Raw genomic sequence first — 14,485 nt, 5'->3', positions numbered from 1 at the left:
TATCGATTTGCCTCTGGTGTGCAAAACTCTGAATGTATTTGTTTAACCCACAAAGTAAGGCCTTTGCATTCAAATTATGTCAATAAAGTGTGAAAACATAAAGGATTTTCACGTACTGATTCCATGTTACACGTTGCTTCGTCATGTAATTATGATTTATTCTAGAATAATGCTAAGTATACAACGAATATATCATATAACGATATTTACTATAAGTGTACAATGAATATATCGTCAGCTTATCGCAGTTAGGCAAAATTTAGGTAGTCAAGATGCAAAATGTCCAAATATTCCACTTTTGAGGTGCAAATTGCGTTGCTTTAATTGAGATGCCTGATTGACGATGTGGGGTCTGAGAAGTAAATTACTCTGCACGTCAATTTCTTTCCTTGACAAAATCAACATGTAATAATGCTGGAAATTTTCAATAATTGATTGCCATATAATGAAAACTAGGGAAAAAAAAAAAAAAAAACTAGTTTCCTTGTCTGAGTTAGTCTATATATGTTTACGTGGAAGTAATTAATTCTCTTCGTGCCTTAATATTGCTAAATTTTGTGGGTCTCTCTCACGTTAATGGAATTTGACAGCATTCAAGAGTAACACTTCATGCATAAGATGTAAATATCTCATTGTCCGATCCTTAAGTGAGTCTATATATTATACTTGAAGGTTAAAAATATCCATATAATTTTAATTTAATATATTCATCAGATCAACGGAATTCAAAATAAAATATATAGGCACCAAATCTTTATAAATTTAAATATGTAAATAAAGAAAAAATCAACGCAAAAATAATTGCCTCCAACTAACTATCGCCGCGAAGCTGTGACTCAGGTAAAATAGTCGCAATACAGACAATTTGACTTCTCATCTAAAACTATTATGCAACTTAGTAAAATATATTATATATAATTATTATACAAAGATTTTGTCACCTAGAGACACTTTATTTATCAAATTGACTTTACGTTAACATTTTTCTCAAAATTGTCATTTGCAACTTATTTTCGATATTATTCCTCTCAAATTGCACTAGGTCTCTCACTAATTTCTATCAATTATTATTAAATTAAGCATTTTCCGTATACATAATTTACTAGTATCTATTAATTTTCAAATTATCAAGTTAAAATTGCACAGGGAGGAATTTTTTTTTTTTTTTTTTTGAGGATAAAACTGATACATTCATATATTATAAATAGAGTCACTTTTTACAAATGGACTTAAATAAAAAAGACTACAATCTTTGTAATCAACATCACCAAATTTATGAGACCAAAGGATGCAAGTTCATGAGCTGCTTTGTTGGCGGAACGTCGACAAAAAGTGATGGTAAGTCCATATGTTTGCATCATAAGTCTTCTAATAAAAGAGATAATGGAAGCTTCAGGTGCAAAAACATTAGGATGACGAATAGATTCAACTACATTACAAGCATCAGTTTCTACAATGACATTGGTCTACTGGAGATGATAGGCTAAAATAATATCTTCTCGAACAACAAGTAACTCAACCAGGTAAGGTGTTAAAACACACTGACTAACACTGCATATTATCACGATAAGTTAAGATTTCAAATATTAAGTTCCATAATATACATATATATATATATATATATATTATAAATTATAGTGGTGTTTATTTTAATATTCAGACGATCGTACCATTATATTAAAAGAGGGGGGCGGGGAGGAATAGATTATAAACCTAATGCAATATTTCTTCTTTCGTTTGCATTTCATCTAATGCATGCAGAAGAACCCATGCAAGTCTACAGTACTATAATGACAGTACTGCGTACGTAATCCAATATGAATGTGCCTTTTGACTCCAAAGTCCTTTTTCTCACTGCCAAAAACTCAAGACTGTAGCATCATAGTATATCATCCATCAACATATATATAAAACAATATTTGTGATATTCTTCTATGTTTCATACGAAGTTATTGAAATTTTAACATATATGTTATGATCAAACGTTTATCATTGTTCTAAAAATCATGACGGTAAGTCAATATACAATTATATTTTCTTATAGTCGTGACAGTACATAGTGCAGCTAATTGAGTGTTTATTGATCAAGCTCTTGTTATGCTCATGAGTTCGGATAGATGTGTTGTGTTATATCCCTCAAAGATCGATCTTATCATTTTCTTACTATTGATTATGTCAAGCACTGCAACGTCGTTGATATCATTATTACTCTCACTAACAAACACTTAATCCAACAACATAAATTTTTGCTACTAATGTGATGTTATCGAGACATATTGATACATAATTACTCCATCCGAAACATAGACTTAGACCACGAATGGTAAAATGACACATTAACATACAGATTAGTATTTGTTTAACATTCAAACCAAGCATATAGATAGATTAAAATTTGCACTAGCTAGAAACGCAAGATTAAACTGCGAATACAGCAGCTGGAATTTTTTAAAAAAAAATGAAGAAGGAAATTAAGACATTACAAGATCGAGTTTTGAATGAAATGTCTAACTACGTGCGGCACCACGCCATAACCTGATCGTGTGCAAGCAACACCCTACATCTGAATCCACCGCCCTAATTGAGTGGGATTCACTATTCCAGGGATGTGGATCCCATCGCTCTTCAGCAAGCTCGCCACCTCAGCATATCCATGCGGCTTCGTTTGTCCTCTGCTCTCAGATTCGGTTGCCGGCTCGGCCCGGTTCTGAACCTGCTTGTTCTTGTTAAGCTGAAAAGCCTCGGATCGAGCCGGGTCATACTTCTCCCCAAGCAGCGTCCCCTTGGTCAGGAATTCGTAGGCCATGTAACCGGCTAGGAGTCGGTTAGAAGGGAGAGGTTTCTGCTCGGCCCCTTTAAACGACGTCGTAGCAGGGCTAACGGCCGTTTGTTGGGGCAACGGTTTCAGAGACGTGGAACCGTGAGGTGACTCCATCTCTTTCCGCTTGCTCGACGCGCCAGGCGCCAGGGGTCTGCGCACGTGGTAGCTCATCCTGACCGTCGGTTTCAAACGAGAGAAGGACAAGATAGAGCCACGTCAGCAATATTCTCAAAGGGCTAAAAAGTCAATTCGGAGGTTATTAAATAAGGTAAAATCTTAAAAAAAAAAAATTAGAAAAATAAAAGGAAAAAGATAAAGATGTAAGTTTAGGATAGAGAAAAAGACAATACAAATATAAAAAGCATTTATCTCATTTAAAACAAATCCATAGAAAACAACATATATTATATCATATCATTTATAGACCAAAACTCAAGGGTAATTACGGATTTAGCAGTGGGAAATATGGGATTATTAGGAATCTGAAAATCTGGGCCTGATACGGTGAATCTACGACGGAGGAGGAGGGAGGGAGAGGCGGCTCCGCCGTGTGCGGTGTTGAGAATCGGAGGAGGTGGGGGCGATATAATCGAGAAAAAAATTGAGGAATAAAATAGAGAGAGAAACGGAAGGAAAGGGGGAAGTGTGTGCGCCGAGTGAATTCTTCGTTTATATAGTAACCAATGGGTGTCTAACTTTGCCCCTCTAGATTGAGAGATTTTGCTAAACTGCCACTCAACTCAAATGATAAAAGTAGACAAAAACTAAACGTGGATAACATATATAATTCAATAAATAAATAAGGGCGATTGAGTAATTTCATTTACCCCCTTCTAGCTATAATATACGTAATCTATACTGTATTATCTATATTATCTATACTATATTATTAAGTGTGAGAACATGATAATAATTACCTAGAGAAAACATCGATTTTCTCTTCTAATTTCACTCTTATATGATACTAATATTACACTTTTGTTTTTTGTTTTTTTGTTTTTTCAATTTCAACACACAATCTTCCAATTTTACCCTTATATGATATTAATATTAAACTTTTGTTTTTTGTTTTTTTTTTCAATTTCAACATACACTTTTATTTTTACTTTTTTTTATTTCAACAATTCAAATATCAATTAGTCCCTCCATAATTTGTCAAATTTCACTTTAGTCCATCGATAATGATAAAAAAAATTGTACACACAAGCATCTTGTGTACAGAGTAACTAGTATAATAATAAAAACTGGATCTGTTTATATATTATATATATAAGAATAGAAGTAAATTGAATCAAATAATATATAGTTTATTTGATTAGAAGGATTAAAACATCAAATATTGTTAAGTCAAAATTTTTCAAATGATGAACTTGATATATTTTAATGTTAATAATAATTTAGCGTCAGAGATAAAGATGTCAAGTTTATATATTAGATATAGTATTTCTTAAAATTACTATTATGCCCTTAGAATTAAAATAATAATAATAATAACAATAAATATTTAATTTGAGACATATTTTCATTGAGTAGGTCTCTTGTGAGACAGTCTCACGAATCTTTATCTGTGAGATGGGTCAACACTACCGATATTCACAATAAAAAGTAATACTCTTAGCATAAAAAGTAATATTTTTCCTGGATGACCCAAATAAGATATATGTCTCACAAAATTGAAATACGACCCGTGAGACCGTCTTACGTAAATTTTTGCCATTTCCATTAGGATTGTCGCGTGCCATCACAAATCGAAATATGTGGTACATTTTTGACCCGCAATGGTATAATAATAGATATTTATTTGATCAATTTTTCCCTATAATAAAATATAATATAATTTTATTTCAAGAGAGCATATAATGTATAATTCATTTAGACTTGATAACGGACATTTTGGGCCGTGTAGGGACATAGAATTCTTTTCTCACATAAAACAAAAATTTCCACACCCTATCCCACCCCCAAATTGTACTTCAAAAAAAAAAAAGTCACAGTTTTTCCCAAAATTTTTGATGAAATTTGAGCATAATCTGAAATTTTAAAAGAAAAAATAAAAAATGAGACAAGATTATTTTTGAAATGTTTTCGTGAATAATTATTGGTTATTTGCCATTAATAAAAAATACAATATTTTTCATAATTAATGGCTGATATCTTAAAAAATAGTTAAGTTTCTGGCGTTAAACTATACTTATAAATTTCTTTAATTTTCTTAAATCAAAATCGAAGTTTTTTTTTTTCCCGAAGAAAAAATGAAGTTTCGCGTGTGTTTGTCTCAATGTGTGGATCGGAGTCAAATATTTAATATTTTGTTTGTTTACGTACACACTTAAAACAAAAAAAAAAACGACCTTTGCACGGTAAAGTTAACTTAGGTCTACCTTATTTTGGGGTGTTGTGTTATCAAATATTGAGTGGGTATCATGTGAGACCGTCTCACGGATCTTAATCTGTGAGACGGGTCAACTCTATCAATATTAACAATAAAAAGTAATATTCTTAGCATAAAAAGTAATACTTTTTCATGGATGACCCAAATAAAGATCCGTCTCACAAAATACGACCCGTAAGACCGTCTCACACAAGTTTTTACCTCAAATATTTGTCGATCATTATTTTAAAAACATGATATTATGTCGTATGTTTCAAATACATTCGTGGATGTTATTTTGTAAAAAAAATAATGGTTGTCCCAAATATCCGTTTTTGGGAGTCAATATAAGAAATTAACATTTTATAATTATATTTATTTATTTATTTTTTTGGGAAAATGAAATTTTAGCTAGTACCCCTCAAGAAAGTCCAAGTGCTATCTGCTTGGAACATGAACATCTGCATATCTTGTTACACAAAAAAAAAAAAAAAAAAACGATATTTTGGCAATATGTTAAGATTAAAATATGTTTTGAACCTGAAAGTTATATCTGATTGCGTTTAGTTGGGTTCTGCTTCCTTGTCAAATGGAAAGTGGGTGAAAATTATAGCAAGTTTTTAATGATATATGGCAATCAATATATAGAATGCAATGCAAGTGCTTTGTTTCTTCAATCTTGTGTCTGTTTCTTTGTGCATAGAATGGGATTTTACGGAAAGTGAACGAAGTTTAGATACAAATACAACTACGCCTAAGAAATATGAAAACGAATGTAAGGCAAATTTCGTTATATCCTTGTCTTTGCATAACAACACAAGGAAGTACGTAAGATCTTTTCAAATTCAAGGTTCATCCGATCCCACAAGAAACCTCTTCATGTGTGGAAATTTCAATTTCCTTGTATTTATATTGAGCCCCGCCTTTTTGCTAATTGGAAGGTTCTTTTCAAGAAATGATTAGCAGCTGGATCATTCCTATAGCAAAGTACCCTCAATATCGTATTGGGATCGGACCTATTCCATCGTCCTGTGGTTGGAGGCATCGGCAGCTTCTGTCGATCACTCACAATTCCAATCCCACTGGCTTCACGGGCCACAGTGCTGAAATCTTCCACTAATTGCTCAGTAGACAGCCCCATCAATGCCACCACCCCTTCCACTATCTGTGACTCCTTTTCGACCATATCCTCGTCGATCAAACCTTCTCCGCACGTACAAAAAACCCGTTTAAGGCTATGTAAATCTTCCTCAATCATGGGATGATCTGTCCTAGAAAAAGTTCGGGAGCTGCCGCCAGCTAACAAAACCATAAGGTAAACCTCAAAAGAAGCTTTCATTACTTCTTTTAAAGCTAGCGCTTGAGCACGATCGGTAATTATTGCACACATAAGGGTAAGATTCTGCTTTAGAATTCTTAACGCTGGCTTAATACGAGCATTTGTAACATCACCAATGTATAGGCTTCTGTAGAAAAAGGAGTTTGAATCCAAGAAAATTAGACGGTAGGCAGCGACTTCTAGCACATGCTGAGAGGCTACTTGTATGGCAGATCGATTGTGTTCGAAATAGGAACTGCCTGGCTGTCTTCTATTGCCAAATCGGCTGTTTGGTGAAGGAGTGATCTTTGGTGAGAGACACAAGGATTTCTCGAGCGACTGAAGCTCTGAGAGAAGGTAATGTAAGGTATTAAGACGGATGTAAAGGCGTTGTGTTCCACGGCTTGTGGAAGGGCGTGGATTATGTCCTTCATTGAACAAACCGTCGTTCGGATCATCAACTCCAACACTGCATGCTGCTCTTTTCCACAGTTTTCGGAACTTGGAGTCCAGGTTGCATCGTGTTAATGGAGGAAGCGTAGGGATATAACTCTGTTTTGATCCTGAAAACACGAGAAATAATTTATATATGTAACTTAATTACAAAGATTATAGGTTAGTCAACCGAAATTCATGCAAGAGGTGCAACTTTATTACCACATGATGCAGCAAACGTTATGTAATCTCGGAAGAGATGCTCTAAACCTTCAACAAGGTCACAAACTAGATTCTGCGACACATTCACTGGTATTTGAAACAAATTGTTCACAACTTCCCTGGCAAAGCTGATTAGATCCACGACGGAATGAGCATACGGCTCAGTTTTGGACATGGGATTCCATGTCTGCAATGCAAAATAAATAATAACATATTAAAGATTTTTTAGCACTATTTTATCATCTATTAAGTTCATCATTCCAGTGAGCTTACTTCTGTTTCTTTTGCTCTTTGGAGATGCTCCTTTCCTGTCTTTAACCTTTCTTGAATCCACTGTTTCAACAGTTTAACTATAATAGAATCAACTTCAAACGGGACCATTTCTCTTACAATTGCTTTGCCTCCATCTTCACATTCAACTGAGTCCTCAACCGCCATTTGTACCAAGGCTTTCTCAAGTTTCCCAGCCCTTTGCAGTACCAACACAGTTTCGTTCTTGAATGAGGATGCATCCGTTAAGTATTGCTTTAGCAACGTTCCGTAGCAAGTATGCAGGGTCACAGCAGCAACTCCTGCAGCGATAGGATGCCATTTCTTGAGCACATCACTAAAGATATCCTTTTCTTTCCAAGCCAATTCTTCAGTTTCACTAGCCAGTTTAGTTAGCATCCCACCATCTTTATCTTCTAGATTCCTCCCATTTACGAGCATCTGTTCATGGATGACATAATTAAATGGTATCGTCATCAAACGAAGAACCACACATTTTTAGTAAAATTCAAGAAATATAAGATTCAACAAACCTTGGCAAATGCATTCTGCAATGATGAACGGATGTAACAGTCAACCCTATTCCCCGTGGATTCATCAGCCACTTCTCCTTCCTTCTCTTGAGCCACAGAAACATAACAAGGAATATCTTCTTCCAATATCTTCGTCGCTGAAAAAACTAAAGGAAGAATGCTTTCCATTACACCAATATTTTCCCTGTCGAAACACACGTGGTAATCCAACAACCTCTTTTCAGACCATTTCTTGATTGCAGTCAAAACATTTGCCAACATCTGCACATAAACGGGATCTCTATCCACCCGTTTAGCATCAATGGCTACTTCAGTTAACATGGCTAATGACGCGCCAAGAAGATCCTGTTCCACCTGCCCAGTTGCAACATACTGCTGGAAAAGCACCCAAGTGAAACACAGATTATGAACTGATCGGTTGATCCCTAAAATAGACCATGTTTTCTTCATCAGCTCAAGTAATTCATCAACCTCATCGAGCACCATTGTCTCCTCTTTTAAATCGAAAACCGAGCTGAGAAGGGCTTTATAGATTTGAACATTGAGCGGGTATCCATCAGCCCAATGGCACACATCGGTCGTGGAACCATCAGGGCTACGCCAAGCCAAGGAAACGACACTGTTGCAGAGTATTCTCATTGCTTCCGAATTCTTCCCAGTGTCTATAGCCTTTGCTTCACAAGAATGGATGATGTCTCGGAATTTCGCAGCAAATGGGTCGGATTTTTCAAGTGGAATGGAGGGGTGGAGGAGTCCTGCCTCGAGTATTTTTAGCTGACGTTTCTGCCATTGATGGTATTCTTGAGCGTCGTTGAATTCAGATGGTTTCAGGTGGCGAAGCAGTTCCAGGGGGAGAATTATCGTCTCTGCACGCCTGCCCATCTGATCAAATCAAGAAATACCAAAGCGAATGAGAATTAATCTTCCAAAAAACTTCGGTTGTTTCGACGTGCATGTGCCTCCTTCTGTGTCACTGAAATATATGGAATCGTGTTCTTGTTGCTTGCAAATAGTCATCAGTGGCAACCAACAAAATTGGTGTTTTTTGAAATCATTATATTTAAATGAGATCAAATTATAATTATAAAAATTAAGAAAAAAACTAAACTGTATTTTTAGATAATGTAAAAAACAAAGACATAAAATATAATTTGAAATAATGCAATAAAAAAATGACAAAACACAAGAGACAATGACCCTATTTTGACTTTATTATCAAGATTATTAAAAAATAGTAACACATAATAATAAAATAAATAAATTCACCAAAATATTAAATTATCTTTTTTGTAAAAAAAAATGTTCCTTTAGACATCAATGGACATTTTGATCGGAAAACATTAGTAATTCGGAAAATTTAAATTAACAAGTTATAATAAAGGAAAAATGCAATTTCATTATTTGTTGATTTTAGATAAAATATAATATTCACCAAATTCATTATATTTTTTATTAATTTTATTTTTAAAAATTATATATTTGAACAAATTATTTTTATAATCAAATAAACAAAATTAAATTTGTCCTAAAATTTTACTATATATAGATAGATTTTTTTTCAACACGTACTTGGCCAACAAGGGTCCTCATGAGCGTTTTACGTAGCCTATTGTCACTCGGCTCCGTCACCTTCATTTGCTGCCTCATGATCTCTGCTGATGTCATCGGCCGCCTGAGTCTTGCCACCGGTGACGATGGCAACGTTGACGACATCTTCGGACTCGACCCCGCCCAGCTTGGCGACAAAGGGTTCGACCCGCAAGAGCTGGAGCGCCTCGACGATGGCGAGCGCTTCAGCATTTTCAACCCCAATGCCTTCTTCACTCTGCTCGTCACGGCCATCCCCACGCCAGGAGTCTTGGCCGGGGAGCCAGGACTAGACCCATGTTCGTCCCCTCTGCCATCGGAAGAGCTATAGTAGGTGAGGGCGTTCTTGCCGCCGAATCCAGGGGATGATCGGCATGCTGTGAAGAACACCTCGTAAGCTGCCACCCGGTAGTCGTCCTGGTCAAGGTCGTCGATTTTTCCGAATGGAGACAAGAGTTCGGACTCGGTTCCCATGCGGGTTTATCCGAGCCGGGCTAATATCTGGATTGATTCTGGACAGAAGGTGACGATGCGCAGGATGACCAACGGTGAGGTGGAATATCTTCAGGTATCCGGCGGGAGAGAGGAAAGAGAAGTTGAATATTGTAATAACATTGTAATGGATTTTTGTATGTAAGAGACACTCAGATACGTTGGTTTGAAGGGAGGGAGATGGATTCATGGTTGTTTTTCAGTTGTTTTTCAGCCTATTGTTATGCGAGAAATACGAAGAAAGGGAGGAGAATCGTCCTATATGTCGTCTAGGATATCTTGAAGAATATAACCTTTTTTTAGTGTGTATATATATATATATATATATATATAGATATATAGATATTCTTCCATGATACAAATATCCTAAATTTCTTGTTCTAACTCAAAATTCAACCTTTAAAATCGCAGATAACATCACAATACATGTTGCTAATATGGGCGGGTTTTTTAATGGGAAAAAAACATTTGTTGGATAATAATATTTAATAAATAGCAAACTCACAAATACCTAATATTTATAAACATACAAGAAACCGTTTTGACCGTTCCCCTTCCTCATGACTAAAGCAATGCCTATGCCCTTACAAATTATACACCATAAAGAAAATACTCTGTATTATGCATGACGAATGGAATAGAAAACTAAAAGGGAAAAAAAATCTAAGACAATGGTACGATTACTTCTCTCAGCATTCTTAACTCAAACATTGTAATATTGACTTTTAGGATGCTATTCCTTTGTACATTTTGACTTATTATATTGCTAATGAAAATTTACCATGGATTCTCAAAAAAAAAAAAGAAAGAATGGGAATTCAGTTTGGAAGGCTTTCGGGACCAAACCTGCTAGAACATATTCATGCTAAAAACACCATTCAATATGCTCGAGTGTCCGGACACCACCAACCTTTTCCCGCAAACATCCACACTCCTGTACAACACAAGGTCAAATACATGGGGAAAATCACGCGACTGCCAAAATTTGTCTACTGCTGGATAATTGATACTCCACAATCGCCATCCAATACTAAACCGATTTATCCGATTTCATACTACTAAACGGAAACACATTCAGTTGAGTGCTAACCATAATTAATATCTTCATCACTGCCTAATTGAATTGTTCTAGAATGAGGTAGAAACAGCCGAATTCCTTCCACTAAAGGGTACACCAAGGTAATTTGTTCCAATAATACTACGTCAAGGAAACTTCATTCACTTTAACAATATCTCAAACACAATGCGCATAGTTGCCAGAACAGGTAGTGAATAAAACTATAGGCAAACCAAATTTAAAACTACAACTAAAAGCTAGCAAAGAACTGGTAAAAACACTACTCGTGAAGAAGACTTATTATGAACTCAAAATATGAACAAACCAACAACAATTTTACAAATTTAAGCAATCCAATCAGTCGCATAATGTGTGTCATTTTGCAAGTGCCACCTACTGTGGCACCAGAGACGAGACTGTATTTACGTGTAAGAGCCTCGATAAAGAAGGATAGATGAGCTATAGAATTAATTACTGCTGCTGAGCCTGTCGATTTGAAGCACTGCCATAACTACCTCCATAACCACCTTGGTCACCACGTGGCCAAGGTGGCCAAATAAACGATGGATTATATTGCCATCCTGACTCTGCATAGCCTGAATTACCACTTCCATCACCATATACACCACCCAAGTAACTGCCAGCACCAGCTTGAAGATCTCTCGTGGGAGTATTACCATTAGGGCCACTTGTTGGACGCCCACCAACACCCCCATAAGCAGCTTGGTTTCCATAACCTCCATCATTTCCTCCATACCTACCATAACCATAACCTTGATTCACATATCCAGTAGAACCACTTGAAGACTGATCAATAGCAGCTCCACCACTTCCAGGTCTGCCAGCAGCACCCCATTGCGAGCTTCCATAGCCATATCCTGTAGGAGCCTGTGAACCCCATGAACTCCTTAGAGCATTTGGTGGACCACTACCATATCCAGCTTTGAGATTTGCATAGCCTCCACCAGCAGGACCACTATATCCTGGATTGGCACCGCCATAACTCCCATAGCTGTAGCCCATGCCATTACCAGACACATACCCAAGGGCATTGTATCCAGACGAACCATAAGAAGGATACCCACCACCAGCATTTTGAAGCTGCAAGTATTTAGTCTCCATTCCACCATTATAAGAGCTTGAATTACCAACGGGAGACCCATAACCTTGATATCCTCCTCTGTTACCACCAGTTCCACCACCCATAGATCGTGCACTCCCACCAACATTGGCATCTTTAGGAAGAGCACGCTTAACTTCTACCTTCTTACCATCTAAGTCGTGGAATGTCTTGTGTAAAACCCTATCTACTGCTTCCTCAGAATCAAATGAAATGAAGCCGAATCCACGAGGACGAGTGGTTTGCTGATCATACATTATTACTACATCAGTAACCATGCCATAAGCTTCAAAATATTGCCGAAAACCATCCTCACTCAGAGTTGGTGGCAAACCACCAACAAATATCTTCTTGGTCCTGATACTTCGACCACCTCCAGAATTTCTAGCACCACCAGGGTCACCAACTTTAGAAACTTGTTCATCTCTTGATAAAGCTCTTTTAGCTTCAACCTAGTCAGGAAAACGAACAAAATCCTGCGGTTAACAACATCACATATTACACAAGGAGGCATTTTTACAGCCTGATCAATCTAACGAAATAAGCACACATACAAAAGGAAATCAACAATGAAATATATGTTTTATATAGATTCTCACTGTATCGATAAATTTAAAAATAAATGAATTCTAAGGTCAGTAAAATATCTCACTATTCCTCCCACCATCTCTCCCTCTCCCATTACTTGTCACTCATTTTAGAACTACCTCACCACATACTATGGCACCTAAAGAAAAAGGAAATCACAACTTGCACATTCTTCTCCAGGAAAACTACACAAAAACAATGAATGTAACCTGAGGTAAATAAAACTAAAAGAATACAAAAAAATTATACAAAGACATTTAAACCAAGGTTAAGACATTTCATATAGCAAATAATCAGAATGACACCTCGGAATTCCAGCCACTCAAGAAATGTTAATCAACAGCACAAACTACCAAAGCTACAAACAGCGAATAAAGAAAAATCAAATAAAGAGCAAAACATATGAATATTGACTTGCTAAGTGAGTCAGATGTAGTTTCTGTTCAACCCAAGCAAGATGAACTCCCTCGTGCTGTATGAGCATAAAAGCTGAAACCGTCGAGCTGTGTATAGGAAAATATGATTTTTGACAAATATAAGATCAATATCTCAATTACAAGAAAACATAAAATATCTGATGCACTTTGGGATATGTGGCAAAGATCTCAAAGAAAACCCGCGTTGTTCTTTATTAACCAGCTGAAAACCTATATTAGCCTAAATCAGTACATGTATAATCTATTCACGTCAAGATTATGCATTCAAATTGGGTCCTTGATTAGTTTTTTCTTTAAATAGGTTGCCTATGCATTCAAAGTCGGTTGTCAATTTGATTTTTTTTAAAAAAATTTGGTTGGGAAGATGTCTTTAACTTTTATTTGTGTATTCACATTTATTCATAAATTTTGTTTTATTCGGAAAAACAAAAGGTTTCAAAACGTATATAAATTTAGATCAAGCAGGAAAAAACCAGATAAGTCATTATGCAAATGAAATTGTGGATACACATGAAACTGCTAAATTAAAGTGACAATCTACCAGGGAGTAATTACACGTCGATTCAAGTAAACCAACCAATCGAGAAGTGAAAACGGATCATTTGAATAAATTAGACGTCAGCATGCTACAAAAATAATAAAAATCTAAAACTACTGGAAAAGATAATATATAATGGGGTCTCAAGAAAACGATTCACAAATAAAAGTAATAATCAAACCCAATTCTAAACAGAAGTAATATTTTATGCCCAGAAACACACACCAGGAAGCTCAAAGAAACACACTGACAATTTTGCAATAGTTGCGATTAAAATTAACAGCCAAATGCCATCATAAATGCAAGACAGTCACGCGCCAATCTCACACACACACACACATCTCTTTTGTAATATCATACCGTGCGACCATCAATTACATGCCTATCCTGAAGAACTCTATCCAGAATGTCTGGATCCGCAAATACAACGAAACCGAAGCCCCTCGGCTTTCCAGATAACTTATCTCTCATTACCGCAGTCTGCAGCACTTCTCCGTAGCGTTGAAAGTACTCCGTCAGCTTCTCCTCGTCCGTGTCCCACGAGATCCCTCCAATAAACAGCTTCCCCTTATCTGAATCCATATGTAATCTCGAGGAACCTGTACCCGAAATGGAGGATTGAACGAATTGGGTATTGGGGGTGACCTGTGCCCAGAAAGCCCACTGCAGAAGGGAGTGAACGAGGGAGCAAAAGGT

At 36.3% G+C, this 14,485-nt stretch overlaps 3 protein-coding genes across 3 annotated transcripts; all 3 read right to left on the bottom strand.

Annotated features, from left to right (window-relative positions):
* Positions 1–2,557: 2,557 nt before the first annotated feature.
* On the bottom strand, positions 2,558–2,992 carry LOC142526094 (uncharacterized). Its single transcript, XM_075630364.1, has one exon. The coding sequence runs from the start codon at positions 2,990–2,992 to the stop codon at positions 2,558–2,560; it is 435 nt and encodes a 144-aa protein (XP_075486479.1).
* A 2,870-nt stretch (positions 2,993–5,862) lies between these two features.
* On the bottom strand, positions 5,863–10,309 carry LOC142528049 (protein unc-13 homolog). Its single transcript, XM_075633095.1, has 5 exons — positions 9,540–10,309; positions 7,971–8,852; positions 7,441–7,878; positions 7,168–7,354; positions 5,863–7,073 (listed from the first exon to the last, which is right to left on the bottom strand). Exons 1-5 carry the CDS (start codon positions 10,029–10,031, stop codon positions 6,100–6,102), a joined length of 2,973 nt encoding a protein of 990 aa, XP_075489210.1. The 5' UTR covers positions 10,032–10,309; the 3' UTR covers positions 5,863–6,099.
* A 1,084-nt stretch (positions 10,310–11,393) lies between these two features.
* LOC142526941 (heterogeneous nuclear ribonucleoprotein 1-like) lies at positions 11,394–14,485 on the bottom strand. Its single transcript, XM_075631624.1, has 2 exons — positions 14,150–14,485; positions 11,394–12,678 (listed from the first exon to the last, which is right to left on the bottom strand). The coding sequence occupies exons 1-2, from the start codon at positions 14,369–14,371 to the stop codon at positions 11,578–11,580; spliced, it is 1,323 nt and encodes a 440-aa protein (XP_075487739.1). The 5' UTR covers positions 14,372–14,485; the 3' UTR covers positions 11,394–11,577.

Source organism: Primulina tabacum, chromosome 15 (genome assembly GCF_025594145.1).
Source record: "Primulina tabacum isolate GXHZ01 chromosome 15, ASM2559414v2, whole genome shotgun sequence".
NCBI classification, from domain to species: domain Eukaryota; kingdom Viridiplantae; phylum Streptophyta; class Magnoliopsida; order Lamiales; family Gesneriaceae; genus Primulina; species Primulina tabacum.
The sequence above is the reverse complement of the archived record's forward strand: the minus strand, read 5'-3'. Positions and strand labels throughout refer to the sequence as shown.